The sequence below is a fragment of the Tursiops truncatus genome, chromosome 7 (genome assembly GCF_011762595.2).
Source record: "Tursiops truncatus isolate mTurTru1 chromosome 7, mTurTru1.mat.Y, whole genome shotgun sequence".
Lineage (NCBI taxonomy): Eukaryota > Metazoa > Chordata > Mammalia > Artiodactyla > Delphinidae > Tursiops > Tursiops truncatus.
The window spans coordinates 62,055,162-62,076,162 of NC_047040.1; the positions used below are offsets into that span (position 1 = coordinate 62,055,162).

At 34.2% G+C, this 21,001-nt stretch overlaps 1 protein-coding gene across 1 annotated transcript in view; it reads right to left on the reverse strand.

The window, feature by feature from the left end:
* The window catches only part of UBR3 (ubiquitin protein ligase E3 component n-recognin 3), a 227,307-nt gene that overhangs the window by 53,994 nt on the left and 152,312 nt on the right, over nucleotides 1–21,001 (reverse strand). The window contains exons 28-30 of the mRNA XM_073807594.1: nucleotides 14,910–15,110; nucleotides 13,578–13,714; nucleotides 7,471–7,556 (exon numbers count right to left, since the gene is read on the reverse strand). Coding sequence (XP_073663695.1) covers nucleotides 7,471–7,556; nucleotides 13,578–13,714; nucleotides 14,910–15,110 — 424 coding nt within the window. The remainder of the gene's footprint in view (nucleotides 1–7,470; nucleotides 7,557–13,577; nucleotides 13,715–14,909; nucleotides 15,111–21,001) is intronic.

A 21,001-nucleotide genomic window follows, 5' to 3' on the forward strand; every position in this document is an offset into this window, starting at 1 on the left:
TAAGGATAAATTCCAAATAATAAATTTAATATTTATAAATGAGATAATACAGCTAAATTAGAGATTATGACTACATTAGACACATTAGGTCTCCACATAAAACTACCACTCTATACAAAATATTAACATATATTTTTAACCTCTTCTCTCTCCTCCCCTGAACTTTTGGTACCACTCTTCCTTGGTTCTCCCCCAGATTCTTCTCAATTACTTGTAAGTGTTCTTCTTCCTCTCCTGAACTCTAAAAGGTGGCATTCTCCATAAGAAAGGAAAAGGGATCCCTCTGAGCCCTCCTTCCCTCTCATTCTGCACATGCCACTTCACATAAGCTCAACTTCCACTTCTACCTGTAAGTTTACAATTCACAAATTTTTCTAGCACTTCAGATGTTTGACAGGCACCACAAAGATCAATATATCCAAAACTAAATTGATTATATAGCCCAGCCTAGCTCCAATATTCATTTCCTCTTATAATTCCATCTGAGTGAATGACATCACTGCCCATGCAAACATCCAAGGAAAAACTTGGGAGTCATCTCCCACATTCTTGCCCTCCATAGCCAGTTGATTACCAATCCTATTGGTTCTGCCTCCTATGACCCCTCTTCTACTCTACTCCACCCCTACATCATTTCTCAATTAGATTACTCAACAATGTCCTCATTCAGTTTTATGTCTTTTGTTTCACCCCCTTCCAATTCCTGTAAACAATAAATCTATTCATATTATCTCATAAATGGTTGGTGAACCACTGAAAGGACAGGCATAGAAAGTGCTTCATGAGATAACCCCTATCTTCTTTTTCTGGTTTATTACTTAACCTTCTTTCCTCCCTTTACTTTATTTAGCAACTATTCACTAATGTGTCATATTGTCTCACTCTGCCTTTGCAAGATGTTCTCTCAGCCTAGAATAGCATCTTGTTGTTCTCCAGGCAAACCTGATTCATCTTTCAAGAGCCAGTTCAAGTGCTCCTCTGTAAATTTTTCTCTAATACTGCACCTGAGACAGATGTGATCATCCCTTGCTTTACGCATTCTCTACACTTGAGTTACCTTTATTTTAGCACTTCTAATACAGCCCTGTAATTATTTTTCACTTTTCCTCTCCTATGAGACGGTGAAATCTCTCTGAAAAAGACAACTGTTTCTTTTCCTCTTTGTAATTCCCAGGCTAGCACAGTGCTTGACATTTAACAGGATTTTTTTTAAGCATGCTTAATACTGTATGAATATGTCAACAATCCTAGTTTTTTAAATCATATAATATAAGCCTAAAATTCATGATGGATTTATACTCTTCCTTTTCTGCTGTAATGACATATTGGCTTAGTAACCAAGAAAGAGGCCAATTAACTAGCCCTAATTTCACTGCCCCAAAGACAGTGACCTCTCAACTCTAACTACTAAAGTAGTGCTTGACTTACTTGCTCCCACTATCTTCTTCCCCATGTTGGTTGCCGTGACAACTCATCTGGGACAATGAACTCTATTTTCTGCAATACCTAATCAAATTCTTTACAGCTGGGACAAGTCTAAGGTATTATAATGTACTTAATCACAAGAGAAACATATCATTACTAAAACAGAAAACACCATTGAAAGACTGATTTGTCGTTGAAAAAAACCAAAGATTTAAATATAAGAACTCTCAGCTGGAACAAAAAGGTAAGATTTAGCAATCTCTTCTATCTGTATCAATATTAAAGTAAGACTATCATACCAAAAAAATCTATAAAGTAAAAACATAACTCCAACTTCATTGTAAAATTAAGAGTTTTACACGTATGGCTATGAATACCATACACACACACGAAACACTGTTATGCCAATTTTTATGACTTGGGGAGTATCCACTTAAGGAAACTGAACACAAAGTTGTTACATATGTTTTTGTTATATATGTTTTTCATAACATATTTTTCAAAAATGCTTTTGAAACAGATGTTTACTGAGCTCAGTACCAGGTTGGAAATTCTGCGTCTCTGTCAGTCATTTCTAAACATGTAAGAGTTCTAAACAGGCAGATTATTTCTTAGTATAACACTCATACTGGTTATTAAGACAGAAATACATATTAAAGGAAAGACTTATCCTAAAGACTTTTATAAACTGGTTCTGTCTAAAATTGTACCACTGTTAAAATTTACCTAAGGTAAACTTAACTGGGTCTGCATTTCCAGATCATTCAAAATTTTAGTTCTATCAGTGCAGTTATCACTGATTAAATACTTGTCAATGAAAAAAATTTCAACTAGCCCAATGACTCTCTAAATTACCATGAAAAAAATTTTCAATTTCTCTATAACTTATTAATAATCAAAGTAAGGAAATGGTTCTGACCCATTTATCCTAGGGTGAATATAATTGGTGTGGATATACACCTCTCACAGCAGAGTCAGCTTCCCCGGTTCCTCTACACAGTCCTGAGAAATTACCTGTGGAAAGATGGAGGGAACTCCCAAGTGAGAACCTGAAAACTTTTTTCAGCTCCTGCTGAAAAAAGGAGCTGCCCTGCCCTAAGCCAAGCAAGATCTCAGGACCCCTACGCCCTGACAGTGGAAATTATTATCTGTGGGACTTAGTTCCTGGAATAACCACACCATTAACACAGGAAGGCCTAGCTAACTGGGCCACAAAGCACAGGACCTGCAGAAAAACTTTAAAGAATAGCTGAAGCCACTCTTCTTAGCTCAAAATCTTAAACCACACCTCTAACCCAGGCCACCCCAAATTAACAATGTATTTTGTTCCCAATAAATAAGCTATATCAGTCTTTGGGAATAAATCCCATTCTGTCCTTCTAACCCCATCTTTTAACAGGTCAAACTTAAGGTTTGTTAAGTGCTTTTTTAAAAAAAAAGACTAGGCTGAAAAATTAACTTTTATCTTGCTTCTGGTCTCCTCACCCACCCCCAATTTGATGATGGTAGTATCGAAGTAGCAGAAACAGTAATGTTGAGATTTACAGTCTATGAAGACTTGAACATACATTGTAAAACTGAGTTCTTACAACAATCCTCTGGTTGGATACTATGAAAAACAGAATCCATGAGATTAAATAAGCCTGCCATTAAACTATCTGCCCACTCATGAAGAGTTGAGTCTGAAGGCAATTTCTACATTTTTATATTAATTTATGTACTTTGACCACTATAATAATTAGTGGCCAAATTTTCTTCTTGTTATGGGGTAACAAAAAGAATAGAACAAAAGTTGTGATCCAACCTATTTGTAGAATTCATAGTTTTTTAAATCTGAAAAGGACCTTACCAAGCCATGGATATCAGAATTTTACCACTATTAAAGAATAAGATTAGACTACTTAATAGCAATTTTGTGATATTAAACAATATCTTTATGAAGCCTTACTGCAGGGTGAAATTAACATCAAAATAATTTTCTCTAACTCTGAATTCTCCAAAAATTCATTCTTTGAGCAACTAAAACTACTTTGAGCTGCATGCTGCATGCACACATCTAAGCTGGATTGCTTTCTATGAATAACAAACACAGGGGGCAGTTTTCCACTGTGTGCATCATTTCTTGAAAAGATCATATATTATGTCAAAATTAAGTTAAAGCACCTCAAATGAAAATGTCAAAGCAAGGGTTTGCCTCAACCTTTCTTGACTAAAGTTTAATTTTTATCTCTATAAAATCATGAAATCCATTTGTGATATGAACTTTGGCTCCTTAGTTAAACTACAGTAATAAGCAGAAAGCTCAGACTCAAAGATATAGAAAGATGTTGATCTAACTAAAGATAAGTTTTTAAAAATTATCCTCCAATATTAATAATTTATCAATGACATCTCTTCCTCCCACCCCCACCCCAGCCACTGGTTTCAACAATTTCTGCTTGAGAAATACACTAAGAATATCATGGCAAAAAGTGCTGAAAGCCTGTGAACTTCACTGGAATCTATGGCATTCCATGTCTATTTTCAAATCACTTTAATGAAGAAACTGAGTAACTTTAATAAAACATTCTTAATAAAAAGTTATGCCTTCAATTTTTGCATCTGCTTTGTCCTACATCTGTTGCTAACCAAGTTGGTGGTACTTATCAGTATATATACCAATTTGTAACAAAAACTCCAAATTCACTCATCTTTCAAAACCTTGTTCAAATGCCATGTCCGCCAAAAGCTTCACTGATTTTACAAGCTAGGTATGATCCCAAACCTCCAAATTTTCTAGAACTTTATCCATACCCCACTTTAGAACTTAACACTTTCTATCTTACAATAAATTACCTAGAATCAGTCTTATCTGCTGAATACAAGGTCCTTAATGCCTGATCTTCCAGTGAATAAAGAGGAGGTCCACAGCTCGGACCTAGGAATCAGGAGCAGAGCTGCATGTGGAAGCTTATGAGATGGCTCACGCCAGGGGCAAGGGGGAACCAGCCAGCAAACTGGTGAAAAATAAAGGAGAACCAACTGGTATCCACGGAAGAAGGAATGAGGACTTGAGAAAATGTCTGAAGGAGTGGCCCAAAACAAAAATAGAATTCACAGTGAAAGGCTGGCAAAAGAAAATAGGCAAGATAACAGGAAGGATAGCATGGGAGATCCTGGAAATATTCCAAGGCAATAGTGTGCAGTAGGATATCCTTGACTAAGCCCAGGGGTGAAAGTTTTTAAAGATTCTGCATCTTTTGGGACACTTAAGGGCAAGAGGTATGTCTTACATAACTGAATTTAATGTCAGAGAACTGGGTTCAATTGCAAGCTTTGACATTTTCCAACTATATGACTTGGCAATGCAATCACTCTGAACTCCAGCTTCCTTTTCTAAGAAAAAGAGATAACACCTATTTAACATGGTCATTCTAAAGACTAAATAATTTACGTGAAAGTACTTTATAAACTTTAAAACTACAAACGTAAGGTATTATTAAAATACCATAGTATGCTGCTATGTGAATTAATTTTGCTCATTTTTACTGTGGAAAATTTCCCAGACATATATTTAGGAATGAACTTTTACTCTGATTGGATACTGGTCGGTTTATCCCAATACTTCAAAAATTTGTTTGAATATGGAAGTGCTGAATGGCATTATTCAACAATTTGATTTCTCAGTATAAATTTGGCCAGTAATATTTTCTGCTTTTATTGTTGTAAATAGGTCAATCTTGTGCCCTGCCCCACCCCCACTGTGTGTGTGTGTGTGTGTGTGTGTGTGTGTGTGTGTGTGTGTCCATCCATAATTATCTATCGGGCATTACGCAAGCCATTCAAGACAAAATTTATTAAATTTTTTCTCAACTAAACTTCAATTTCATCAGGAATTTGTGATGGAACATTACTCCAGAAGTGTAACTTCCATTATCATTTGCTTAATTAGTGGAGCATTTTCTCATTCTCTTTCACCAAAATATTATGAAAAAGAGAAAAGACATTTTAAAAATGATATATTTAAGAGGCCATAGAAAGTAATGAATGGGAAAAGGAAAATACTGACTTATGAATAGGCTCTAGAGAAAAAGAGAAATTTTTGTTTACTAATACCATTAGAGTTCTACTGGAAAATGAAAAAAATGAGATATTTGATCTAAGATCCTATGAAACACCTTCAATATGCTCTTGCATTAAACTTAAATTAGGTTTGAGTTAGGCTTGAGTAAATAGCAAATACATTAAGTTTATACACTTGCAAAATAGTGGGATTTCATAGAATATATAACATTCTGCATACCTGATTTATAGAGCTCTTTTATAAATAATTAGGATAAATAATGTGTAAGTAACTGAACAATACATCATATGAAAACTAAAATCAAAAAAATCATGTACAACCTAAATATATAAAATTTTTTGTCAATCATACCTCAATAAAGCTGGGGGAAAAAAGAACTAACATAACTGATAAGGAAAAAAGAAAACTAAAAACAGTATTAACTTATATTTAGGATAAGCTTCATCACAACCTCTTCTATACTGGCACATTGAAATCTCTTATTCACTAAAGGGAAAAATAAAAAGAAACAAAAGTCTGGAAGTAACTATCAATTTAATAATTTAAATTAAAATTGAGGGTGATAATTGAAGTGGCTGCTGCTAGACTTTTACTACTATTTTTAGCATTCTGGTTAAGTTCATCATTTACAAGCCTCTGTATAAATTTAAATTTACCTTAGAGGGAGGAAAAAGTAGCTTTCTAGCATAAAACTAAAATTCCTTTACTAAACACTTTCTAACATAACACTTTCTGGAATATTATCAGCCAATGCCAAACAACAAATTAACAAGAAAGAATAATTTATCTAAGTGAAATTATAGTTTCTGCCAATTCAAACAGACTACAAGCTAAAACTCCTATTTATCAACAACTTCTATAAAACATACTATATCACTGGGTACAAGTAGGGTTTAAGTACATACATCAAGGGGTCAGTAAATACTGAATACTCAGTAAAAAATAAATTCCAAAACCTTAAATTTCCAAGAACAAAGTGATAACACAAAATAAAATATCAAAATCTAGTACAACTAGTAAGAATTTTAAAAGTAACTTGGTTAAATTTCACGTAAGTTCATATCTTTATGTTGGAAATTTCAAGGTGTTTTTGATCAGTCCTTTGCTCTGAAATCATTCCAAAATTATATATATATCTTCTTAAAATAACACATATTTTTGAAAAACTAATATATATTGATAATTTTAAATAATTACTAATATTTTTAGCATTTAAGAAAATATATTCATTTTTCAAAAAATACATTATGTTTTAAACAATTTTTATTTCCCATATCAATCACATTAGGAAATATTTTAACTCCATTGATTTGGGACCAATAATTAACTGTACATGACATTAAATAATATTACCCCTAGTATTCACATTAATTCTCTAAACAATGACTACACAGTGATAGCATCAAAACCATGCTCATGAAAAATCTACTTTAAGTTCCAAATGATACTTCTCAGAAATATACCCTTACAAAAAGTACTGAAGAATCATGCTCAGTTTACAATATAAAGCATATTCGTAAATAAAAGTAAACATCTACAATTTTAATACATTTGTGCACATCAAAATACAGTACAAATGCCTTCACTGATTAACAGCAGCTATTTATATAGCAATCTGTAGGTGACACGAATTGTCTTTATAAAAATTTTCTTAAGTCCAGACAACATAAATATTCTTTAAAAGAATTTAAGTTTGAGGAAAATTTTTTATCATTGAGAATAATATACTGTTTTGATTTTGAACCAACGTAATTCTGTTAATTACTATGACATTTATTTACTGACAAATCATAGTATAGAGAGAGCTAAATGTTCATGATTCTTCTAAGATTAACCATTTAAAGCATATAATCACTATTAAAATTGATTATACAAAACATAAAAAGAATTTGAAAATACAACAAAAGACCACTTTGCCTATATATGCTTTCAAAATGAAATAATCAGAAATTTTTTAAAATTTAGCACTGCTTAAGACTTACTTAAACAAGACCTTTTACCAGCTGTGCTTGCACCACCTGAACATAAATTCCCTCCTCGATGGATTAATTCAAGTTCCAAATTGGTTCTGTAAGCAAAGCATTAAAAAATATCTCAGTCATTAGATTGAAGTAATACTTTTTGTTTTATTGATATGTCTGAATAAACCTAAAGTTCTTCAACTTTATTATTTGAAAAATTATAGTTTATGCAATATCAGTAATAATCATATTTTATCTGATACTTAGAAAGTTAAAAGGGGAACAGTTTATCTACCCTTACTTATATGTTCATATTTATACCTGCAAAACTGCACACGTCACAGTGTAATTGTTGCAAAATCCTAGATGTTGGCAAATACTAAAAACTAGGCCTTAAGGAAAAAAACTGCAACACATTTCAAAAACCCACATATGAATCTGATGAAAGAATCTGTACTCTGGCAGCCACTGATTAGGTGGTTACTGGCATATAACACACAAGGGCATACCAATTTTTCTATCAGAGAAATGGTTATCACTCACTGGAGCTTAGATGGCATCTAGAAACCAATATTAAGAAACAAAATCACTAACATCAAAGTGGCTATAAACAACACATATAATTAAACAGCAGTCTCCTTTATAGACTTCTAGAATTACAGTTTTATTAAAATACATTGTATAACTATTAACACTGCTAAACAACAATATTGTTCAAATAGATTTGAAATTATATTTAGCGATTATCAGTTTACAGAATAGCAATTAGTAAATTGACATTTCAAAAATCAAACTGATGCAGAATCTAAAGATTTACTCAAAAGCAGTAACAGTAAAATAGCCAATCAATTTTGACAAAATAATAAATGAAAATTCTGAGTGACTGTGTGTATTTTTATTTCAACAGTATTAATAAACTTAAACACACCTTTATTTGCCACAACTAAAACTGAATAAACTAGTTTATACCCAAGATATGTATATATGACACTAATAGTGAGATATCCCCCATCTTAAAAATAAATAAATAAAAGGCAACATTTCAAGCTTACTCTTTAAAAGTGAATTCAGGAAAGAATAGAACCCTATTTTATTTAAAACAAAACATTTTGAGCTGGTTTTGCTTGTATTTTGAACACAGAATGTTTTGAAATGTTATTTTCATATATTTACTTATAAATGCAAACTGTTAAAAATATTAATATTTCTAAATCTGTATATTTGCCACCCATTTCTAAAGGAATGCTTTAATCCTCTCTACTCAGGAGGGAGAAAAAGCAATTTAACATTGATAATGTTCCTGCTCAGAGCTCCATCTGGTTGCTGCTGATAAGGGCATCTGTGTGACAAGGGAATTTTCCACCCTTCAGGTGATTTGCATTGCTCACTGAACTTCTAAAAACCTACCAGCAAGGAAGCAGGGACAAGGATTTCATATTAGTGGACAGAAAGCGAGCGGAGACCAGCATGTGTTCCTTCATCAAGGGAATATAAATGAGATCAATACATTTTGTTTTCACAAATCTTCTGTTGCCTAATCTGTAGAAAAAAATTAATGGCTATATTCTCTTATAAAAACTAAGATTTCCTAGATAGTACTTTTAAAAGAGCTAACCAGAAACGCGATTAATTCTTACAAATGAACGTCAGAACCAGAATGTCAACTTTTATTTCAGCATAATTTGCAAAAATATTCATTGAAATATAAATACAATAACAAGTCTATTTATTTAATCATCAAATAAGATACTTTAAAGGATGATAAACATGTTACCAGAAATTTGATTTTAAAAAATACTTGAAAGAAAACTACCAAATGTAATTAATTACTTCAGATTATGGTTGGAAGATCTCCTGTACAACATTCCTTCTGAGCTAAAAAAACAAAACTACCTATCCAAAGGGTTTGTATAATATCTAGGATTTAAAAAATCAATATGTCAGAAGCCCTAGCCATCAGCTTCTCCTTATTTAATTTATAACAAAATTGGCCCTTTAAGTCTTGCTAGAGAAATGAACACACAAATGTGTCACATGCCCCATGTCTGCTTTTCCCTCACTGTTGAAATCGTAACGCAATATTCTGTTTCTGCCCTCCTGAATGGATGATATAAAAATTAAGATGTACTGGGAGCAGAAGTTTTCCAAGCCTTTTTGTTCTTGGAGAAAAGTAGACTCAACTTTCTATATTTTCTAACACAAACACATTCAAATTAGTTTGGACGGGGAATAAAGAAGAAAAGAAAATCTCTGCATTTGAAAGAAAGATTGCTTAAAGCCTATCATGGTGGCCACTTAGATATACCCAAATAAAAACTCCTCCAACTATGCTCCAGCTTCTTTTTGCTTGACCAAGTATGCCTTCTACCCCTCATTTGGCACTAACTTATATTTTTAGAGCTATAATTTGAAAAACAAACGTGTATAAACACACACACACACAGAGACTCAAACACATACTCGTATAGTGTGGGTTCAAGGCCTGAGCCTACCCCTACTAGATGACCAATTAATTCAATTTCTCAGAGAAGAAAAGATCTTCATCCATACCATGGCCTGGGCTATATTATCAAATACTCAACTCAAGCTCTAACTCCTCCAAGAGTTAGGGAGAACTAACTCCCTTTTCTTGGAAAAGGAAAGGAGTGCTTCTACACACTTTATATTTCAATTTGCTCATCTTCCCTTTTGAAGTTCTATAGCACTTTCTCAATATGATATATTTATTTTAAATATATGTATTTTTAAAATATTTATATTTTTAAATATTTTATATATTTTAAAAAATTATATTGTTTTATACAGATTGATGTATATTAGTTTTGTCTCTCCAATTAAACTGTAAATTCCTGAAGACCAGGGACCATTTCAGATGCAGCTTCTATATCCCTGATGGTACCTAGGAAAGTGTTCCAACAATTCCCAGGACCTGAACACCTCTTTGTTTTTATATGTAGCCAGTGATAAGATTCTCTAATCCCTGCAGTTTATTATCATTATCTTGTTGACCCTTCCTTTAGTTTTAAAAAGGATTCATTATTTGGTGTTTTAGCAAGCATTCTTCTTATTTCAAATATAATTAGTTAATAAAGTTTAAACTTATAATGCAACTAATGTATAAAGCAAGCTGCATTCACTCTACTGAACAATTTACCCACTTATGACTTAAAGATGTCTCTTCATCTACATCTCAGTTACTCACATTTCAACTTCTTTCCATTTCCATGTTTCTCACATATACAGGCTAAGTGCTACTTACTAATAACTCTAGGCTATATATAACTTGGGTCCAAAATCTTTGGAGAAATCAATTACTCAAATTAGTGTGATTCATTGTTTCAATAATGAAATAATGAATTGGCATTGAAGTGAAAAAAGCTTTCTTCTCCAAAATTAATTTTCCATAATCCATTTGAATGACTGATATTTACAATAGAATGTTTTTTGGAAATACATTAAAACTTGAATATAGTAATTTTGATTAATTTTAATGCGACAAAAAGATCATTCCAACAATTTCTTCTTTGCTGCCCTCAGAAAATCCTCCAAGGCTTCACCTTGCAAATAAAATTAAAATCAAAGAGATACATATTGTCCTACCAAAAACTAAAAACTAGCTCAAAAACAATTATTAAAGGACACAGCTAGTTACCCACTAGAAATATTTTGTTTCTAAACATCAAAAAATTTAAGCTCCCCAAAGAGCAAAAAAAATTACTTATTCAGCTGGGAGAAATTCAGTCCTGGGAAACTAGGGTTGTAGCCCATTCAAATTACTAATGTCAAATACAAATACATTTGCATGTTCTAAGGGATTATACATTTAAGAATCACAGCATTTAATTCAAAAGTTAAATAACTGAAATTAATTTTATTTCTAAATATTTTACTTACTTAACCATTTTAAATACTGCTAAATACTTCAATGACTACCTTTTAGGCATAAAAATGATCATAATCTGTAATCATAAGTATTTAATGAAACAAGGTTATATGCCAGGCAGAAGATAACTGTAAAGACCTGGTTTCCTACCTTGAAAAAGTTACATCTTATTCAAATAGAATACACATGCTTTTTTCCTTTAACTCATGTTTTTGTTAATTCTTGAGTCAATTTGTTTTTTGTGTTTCTTTTTAATGATTAAGTAAAACTTAGAGAAGGCATGCAATCTCACTGTGAGAACATTGCAATGGCCTGGGTAATTTTAACCAAGGACAAGGTTTTTAAAGGTTATATACTTTCACTTCTGGAATCATTATATTGTTGCTTTAGAGTTTACCACTAAGGATCAGAGAAGGATGGGAGGATGGGAGAGCATATTTTCTCCACTTCTCTATATACACCCTTAGTAAATAACATTTGACATCTGTCCCTGCTTCTATATAAAAGAGAAAAACAAAAATATGTTGATTCAAAAAGTCTCCCATTATCACAGCAAGCTTTCTATAAATATTTCTATTAAAAATTATATATATATTCTATAAATTATTTATATATTTAAACAAAGAAATAGGAATCCAAAACTTCTACCAAACTAAATTTAAATCAAATTATTTGATTTATCATACTACAGCAAAATTCCATGTACAGATCATTCCCATTCAACCAGGATTTTCTTATAAGGTCAATCCTAATAAAATCAAAGGCATAAATGCACAAGTGACATAAATATGAGTGTGTATATACATGCATTGAGTTGGTCTACATCCATGTCACTTTTCTACATTATTACCATAATATTGTACAGAACTTTATGAAACCTTGAAACCTGGCAAAATTAAATTATATTCAATTTAGTTTTCACATAAAGTATATTTTATTGCAAGTATGTAATTGGTAACTCTTCAGAGACAAAATGTTAAATTAACTGTTATATCTTCCCCCAAAGCATTCTAGATAAATAACAATAGCCTAGGAATACACAAACTAGATAGTTACTTCCCAACCCATTAGATCCTTTTACATCAATCCACATCCAGCACTTGCATTCTTAGACCAAAAACTAATGTTTCCTTATCCTGAGGTCTAACTTGCTTGCTGCAATTTTCTTAAGTCTGGTTCCATTTTTCCTGGGTTCAAAAGAGTACATAGTTCATTCACTCTTTTGTTACCCTCTGTTCCAGGAATGGGGCAGAGAGAATGGTCATGATGAACTTCATGTATATATGACTTATAAAAGCTGAACTAAGGAGAGGAAAAAGGAGAACAGTAATTGAAAGAACACTATACCTCAGCTCAAGAAATCTGAGTTCTAGTCCTACTCTACCACTAATTTGTTGCATGACTTCAAGTCACGTTATTTCTCTAAATCTTACCTATTACAATACTACTTGAACAAAATATGAAGTATGCTTCTAGAGATATCCAGGGGTCTACAATATCAGATCTGGCAGAATGTGTTTACAATTGTGCCTGCTTCTCTCCTATTTTTTTTTTCTTACAGTTCTCCATTTTCCTTCAATTAAGTTTTCTAAAATTCCTATTTGGAATTATTTCTTAGGTATTGAACACCTACTCAGTAGATTAGACTATTCCTACCTAATCTGAAAGATGAGAAGCATTTACCTCTGTTTTCTTGAGACCTGTAGCTACTCACAGAAGTTTAGAACATGCCTGATCTCGTTTCCTCTCCTTTATCTGATTTTCTAAACCACCTATAGTCTTCTAGGACATTACTAGATCTTGCATGAGCTTAAAACAAAGTAAGTTCTTCTTACTGTTCTTATTTTTTTTATAAATTAGAAGTATTTAACATATTACAATGTTTTAATTCTTAGTATTATCACTTTTTTGACAGGGCTTAAACAGTGATTTCTTAACAACACCCTTCATATATAATACTCACATGCTTTGAGGTAGACATCTGTCCCAAATGTTAATAATATACTTTTCCTCATATATCCTATAATGCTTAATAATACCTAAACCAATATTCCATTAAAATAAAAACTCCTCAGAAAAATGAAGGAAAATTCTACTTTTATAGACCTTTTAGGAGGTTCTAAAACTAGCCATAATTTCAACCAACATTAAAAATATGCAACCTTTTTTCAAATAAATATGAATGAGAAATAAAATAAACTATTAACATTAAGTAAATATAAAAGTATATACTATGTATACCTACCTAGCAACAGAATACATAAAGAGAAAATCATTATCTGGTGAGCCTGGAGTCTTGCTATAGTCTCTATATTTCTTCTGAGTGGTATTTTTGATATCTTTCATTACAGATTCCATTTCTTTACTTAAGTTGGTTTCTGACTGTAAAAAACACAAACATACATATAAAGTTTATGTATATTCATTTTCTCTAATAACAGTCTAACACTACATTGTTTATCATATGAGCACACTAGGAAGTTAAGGTTTAAAAGTCAAAACAGATGTACATTAGCTACGCACTATAAATATATTGAGCGCACAAAGATAAAACAGATCAAGAGGTATTTTCTCTTATTTTAGGGACCTTTTATTCTAATTTTATATTGTGATCCAACAATGAATTAACCACACAAACTATATTCTAAACAAATGAGTTTATGTCATTAAAATATCTTAGAACAGTTTCCATGCTTATAAAAAATCTTTCATTTAAGCTCATTTTTTCAAGATTAATATTGATGTCCCTTACTTTAAGCCTATTTTAATCACATAAAAATCTGGATTTCGAAAAGAAAAAAAATAACACATAGACTCAAAAATTGGTCTTCAATTCAGAAAAGGAGATAAATCTTTCTGATTAGCTTTAAACTATGAATTTCTGTTGAAAAAGTCAGATATTCATAGTTTTCATAAATTTACTGCATATACTGGGCATTGCTGTCACTCCTCTCAGGGACCATAACATGAATCTATAATGAAGGTAAAACACTTAAGAATTTAAATCAAATAAATCCTACTGGATGGGATAAAAGATGGGTTCACTTAGACCAAATCTCACAGTAAAATAGACTGACTTATGGTTCGATCATATATACAATATTTTATCTAATACACACACACATACACACAAATGTATGTGTAAGTCTATAATTACACACACAGAAAGTTTGCATGTGTGTGTGTAAATACATCATCTTAATTTTAATATACCTAATGGCATATTTTTAAATGATTAGATTGTGCTTTACATTGCAAGATACATCTATATAATGCTGGACTTTGTTTTTAAATACTTCAACATAACCATATCTAAGCTTATAGGATATTTCATGATCTGGAAGATGTATATTAAAACTATAACAATTTAGACTAAGGAAAAGCATAGCCTTTAGTAATAATTTGTTCTGTTACTCTCATTTTTGTTTTTAATAACCACCAACAGAAGAGTAAAACCTCTAAAAGCAATTTCTACTAAATATATAAGGTCCAGAGTAATTTAGAAGTAGAACAAAAATTAAAGCTGAAAAGCAGAGCTGAGTTAACCAGGATATTTCTGCCTTACACTGATGCTTACTGGGAAAGCTCCCGGACGTCCCTGCAGCTCCTCCACTTCCTTTATGAGATCTTGTATGCTTTTGTTACTAGGACGTTGCCAAAGGTTGTTTTCGACATTGCTTCCAGGATAACAAGGAAGAACACTGTTAGCAAACTGCCTGCAGAGAGGACATGTGAATTCTCCTTTGTCCACTGAGAAGCCCTGAAGAACCTGGTCATTCTAAAAGATGAAACGAACATACAGTTATATGATGCACATGTTTACAGAAAACAAGATTAACACCACTACATTTTATAGTAAATAAATGAACCGTACAAAAAAGGACCTCTAATACATGTCATAAAAGCATAAAATCATTTAACTGTTGAAGATTATCAAATCACTTCTTACATCATGGCAATCATGTAACACTTGCCATCACCAATGAACTGCTTAAGTATCCTACTCTTCTCTCAGTATGAAACATTCAAATCATGATGCACTCAATCTGAAATGTGGATTTAAGATACAGAATAACTCAAAAAGCAGGCCACATTAAAGTGAATCACCTTCCCCATGCCCCTGTTTTCTTCACCTGTAAGTGACTCTGGAAAGATTCTCCCAGTGCTCATGTTATTTGATGTAGGATAGACAGCTTTTGAGAGTATTTAAGCCTAAAAAAATGTAATGTGTCTTCCAAGGTGTCTAATGGCCAAACACAACTGATTGGACTTGATGCAGTGGGTTTGTTTAGGTTTAACGGATAGGGGCAAGATTTAGTTAGAATACTCAGAACATAAGGGTGATAAGGAGGGGAATTAATTTAACATCCTCTCCTTCAGATGTTCCTGATAGGAGAAGGAAGAAATATGAGAATTTTTGAAACAGAGACACATAAGGCACATATGCCTAGGAGGAAACTCTTCCTCATGAGAGATTGCAATTCATGCTAACTAACCAGGATTTAAGGCAGGAATCCAGGCTGCTATATTTGTTCCTTTCTTTTGTCTGACACCACCCACATCTATTTTGCTCTTTCAGGCTACTGCTATTGTGTAGTCCTAACCAGTATCTTACTCTTTTTTCCAGCAGTCTCTCTTATTCTGCCACTACCCTAATGCTTTATCTCAAAATATGTTTTTAATGTAATAATATATGTATGAATGCTACAATATGACCATTATTACTAATAAGACAAAAATAATGAGAAAAAAGGATACAAAGAAGAAAAAATGAATTTATTTGCCCATGGTTACAAAGGTAGTTAATGACAATGTCAGAATGAACTTAGGTTTCCCAACTCTTTAATTTAGTGTTCATTTCACTGTATCTTGGATTTCAAGTACTTTGGCCAAAAGAACTGAATTCTATTTTTTTTTTTTTTACTCTGTGACACTTATTTTTTCAATTCCTTAAAAATCTAACACCATGTCTTCTTAAATCCAATTCTATAAACAAATGCTAAGCTCCTATCATGTGTCAAATGCTGCACCATGTGACAGCAAAAAGAGTTAAGAGACATCTTCATTTAAGGTACTGACAATTTAAAAGCAAAGAGAAACAAATTATAACAATAGTGTGATAGATGCAACAGAGAAGGCTTCCCAAAGAAGACTTGTGAAGTAAGTTTTAAAGATATACAAGAGGAGTGTACTAAAAGGTTGGGGCAAGGGTCCTGGTCGTTGAAGGACATTCTATGATAAGCTTCCCTGTAGCCATAATTTTAAAGAATGCTAGGTCCTCATCCTAGCCTTGACTGAAACTAGGTTCTTTCCTGAAGCATCACCAGAAGCCCTCTCAACTAGGCACTGCTCATTTTCCCACATCTCTCAAACCTCAGTATCCTTCTCATCTCCAGTGCTGGCTCAAGATCATTACTCTTGCATTCTCAGTGTGGCTCATGCCATTTAGTGAGATCACCCCTTTTCCTTCCTTTTTACTGTCATCCATTGCCCTTAATATCTGAAGACTTTGGTACCTAGATCAGTTTTCCTCATCACTCCAAGTCCTGCCATCCTCATACACAATTTCAATGTATGTACAACCAATCTTATACCTTAGTCCCTTAGCTCCTTGACCTCATCAACTCCAATGGCTTTGACCTCCACTCTACCCTAGCACCTGTTACCATGACCACACCCTTACCTTGTAATGACCAAAAATTGTCCATATCTGAAAATATTAAATTCAAACATCTTATATTCTGTCAACTCCTATCTCTTTCAGTCCCTCCCTTTTTCCTCAGTTTATACGGTCTTTCCTATCCTACCATACACCATGATATATCATTTTAAAAACTCTCAAGTCAACACTTCTCATTCTCCCTCCATATGTCCTTCTATGATACACACCTAAACAAAATCTTCATACAAAATTAATCCAGTGTATGACTTCCAATTCTGCTACAAACTGCTTCCCACCTCAACTTAGCCCTGAATACTTCCTGGCAATCTTTCTCCAACATCCTATGAAGCATTCTTTCACCCAATTCCAAAGTGGTTTTTCTAAACCGTCTCCTCACTTGTCAAGTCCCTTTACCTACCCCAGCTTTGCCCCCTCTACTCTAGGAACATAAAGCTACACCTCCTACTTCAGAAAGAAGAGGGTCATGGCAGTGAGACAGGAGGAAAGGGGGCAGGGCACAACCTTTAAAAGAATGACACAGCTGTTCAGGATACGACAAACTGGTTAGAACCAACTAGGTCCAAAATGGTGTAAGATTCGACTTCCAGTAGACCTTCAGTCTCATTATATGCTCACTGTAATACATTAGCATATGCTAAATGACACACCCACCAGTGCACCAGACAATTCCAAGGCTAACCATAAAAGGCCAAAAAGTGGGCAATGGCCCAATTCCTGGAAATCCCCACCCCTTCCCCAAAGTAGTTGGAATAATCCTCCCACTTGCTAGCCTATGAAATTCCCAGTCCATGAAAACTAACCACCCCTATACCCCAGGGTGCTCTCACGCTCTGAGAAGGACTGCATTCTGCCTATGGAATGTGTACTTCCCTGAATAAATCCCTTTCACTTTATTATGGCTGACTCTTGAATTCTTTCCTGAACAAAGCCAAGGACCCTCACTTGGCAGTCTGCCCCAGGGACATGCCCAAGACCTGGGACACTGACCATCCTCTCATGCCTGCCCCATTCGCCTGCAACAGCAACTCCTTCAGCTTCATGCCTTCTCCCACCCCAAATATCTGATTAATAAATCCCATCAGTCCTTCCACCCACTTTCTTCCTTCTACTCTCTTTGCTAATATCTCCTAATAGTCTCCCAACCATACCATTGCCAGTATGATCTACCTAATGTGAGATACTTATTCCCAATCAAAATCTTTCAGTGATCACCAACACCTCTTACCTTAATTCTTTCCTCCCTCTTATGCTCCACATGCAATCTCTCACCAAGTCTAGAAAATCCTTCTCTAAATATATTTCAAGCAACCTAAGTGTCCACTGACAGATGAATGAAGAAGATGTGGCACATATATACAATGGAATATTACTCAGCCATAAAAAGAAACAAAACTGAGTTATTTGTAGTGAGGTGGATGGACCTAGAGTCTGTCATACAGAGTGAAGTAAGTCAGAAAGAAAAAGACAAATACCATATGCTAACACATATATATGGAATCTAAAAAAAAAAAAAAAAAGGTTATGAAGAACCTAGGGGCAGGACGGGAATAAAGACGCAGACCTACTAGAGAATGGACTTGAGGACACGGGGAGGGGGAAGGGTAAGCTGTGACAAAGTGAGAGAGTGGCATGGACATATATACACTACCAAATGTAAAATAGATAGCTAGTGGGAAGCAGCCACATAGCACAGGGAGATCAGCTCGGTGCTTTGTGACCACCTAGAGGGGTGGGATAGGGAGGGTGGGAAGGAGGGAAATGCAAGAGGGAGGAGATATGGGGACATATGTATATGTATAACTGATTCACTTTTGTTATACAGCAGAAACTAACACACCATTGTAAAGCAATTATACTCCAATAAAGATGTTAAAAAAAAAATTTCAAATCTCTAACCTCTTCTCCATCTTCACTGCCATGACTAAGCCCAAGCCACCATCATCTCTTACCTCCTAAATAATATATGCTATCACCATATTCTTTCTTATTCTCCTGCAATCTCACACCCTAAAATCTACAGAACTACCACAATAACCTTTCTGAATGTCATCTCTCTGCTTAAGAGTCTTAAATGGCTTTAATGGCTCTCTGTAAGGAATCTGTCTAAAGTACAAATTCCTTACATGGACCACAAGACCCTTTACAATATAACCCATAATTACTTCTCCAGTCTTCTCTCTTATCACTCAAGCACCTTACTTCATCAAATTCTGGAACTTGCAGATGTCCCAATAAGACCCTGTGCATACCTCATAAGTCTTAGCACCTATACCGCAACTATTTGTTTATTTCTGTCTCATGCAATGCATAGTAAATTCCTCGAGGGAAGAAACTGTCTTATTCATTGGGATGTATCCCCAATGTCTATCACAGTGCCTGGAACACTGTAGGCACTGAATAAATATTTGTTGAATGACTGACTGAATATAGAAGTATGAAAAATGCATAATGTGCTTAAGGAACTATTAATTAGTTTATTAATGCTGAATTGATGGAAGACAAAGCTAAAGTAACATGCAAGCCCAGATCATGGAATGCCTTGAATGCCATTCAAGGAAGACTGAACTTTATCCCAACAGGAAGAAATCAGTAAAGAATTTTTAAGCCAACAACATGCCACCAGATTTACATTTTAGAAAGATCAATATAATGAGTAAATTAGACTTGGAGTAAGGAAACTGATAAGCAATTGCAATAGTCAAGATGAAAGATGAAGGCATATGCAAAAAAGCAGAAGTGGGAATAATGTAGGCAGAATGTAGTCAAGTGAGATTTAGGAAATGGAATCAATAGGATTTGTTATGTGACTTAATGTGAGAGGTAAGGAGTAGGAAGGGAAAAAGAGAACTCTTCTGTTTCTGAGTCAGGAATCTGGGAATAGGGCAGGCCATGCTTTTAAGAAGCTGAGCTGAGAGAAAAAGAAAGACTGCAGCTACATGGGAATGCAAGATCAAGGGAAGGAATTTTGAATGCCAGTGACTTGAGCATCTTTATGAACTGAAATGAAGAGACAGAATGGGCAGAAAAACTGAAGACACAGAAGAAAAAGAGGTTACTTACTGATAGACCAAGGCCCCTGAGGTGATGGGGAGAAAGGAAAACTAGAGCATAAACAGAAAATTATTCTTGAACAGAAAAAGGAATACTACCCTCAAAAGTAAAAAAGAGGGGACTTCCCTGGTGGCGCAGTTGTTAAGAATCCACCTGCCAATGCAGGGGACACAGGTTCAAGCCCTGGTCCAGGAAGATCCCACATGCCGCAGAGCAACTAAGCCCATGCACCACGACTACTGAGCCTGCGCTCTAGAGCCCACGTGCCACAACTACTGAAGCCTGTGCACCCTAGAGACCGTGCTCTGCAACAAGAGAAGCCACCGCAACGAGAAGCCGCGCACTGCAATTAAGAGTAGCCCCTGCTCGCCACAACTAGAGAAAGGCTGCACACAGCAACAAAGACCCAATGCAGCCAAAAAATAAATTAATTAATTAACTTTTTTTGAAAAGTGAAAAAGAAAGGATTGGCTGGGATGCAGTCACTTATTGGGGAACAGAAAAGCAAGGTAGGAAGCTAAGGTAGTATGTGACAGACAGCCACTGTTGTCTTGGTGCCACAGGAAAAGACAGATCTGATGAGAGGAAAGGCATCTTGGGATTTAGGCAAAGAGTCTGGGATAGAGGAGGCAAAGGTCTGCAATAGCTGCTAAGGAGACTAGGAGAGGAAACTGATCAAAGATAGGTAAATGAATTGGTAAGTAATATCTACAGTCCATGACCCCAATCTCAGCCACTATTCTAAGAAACCACAGATTTGTGGAGGTACCAGTTCACCTAGTTTTATGATTTTCTAACAGTGCTAGCTGACTGGGTATAAAATCAAAGGAGGTGGATTAAATGACTGGTATTAAGAGCAGAATGGGCACAGTACAAGAAAGTGAGGCAAGGAAAGAGCTAGCGTACTAGGAAAATACAAGGGGCTAAAGGACTAG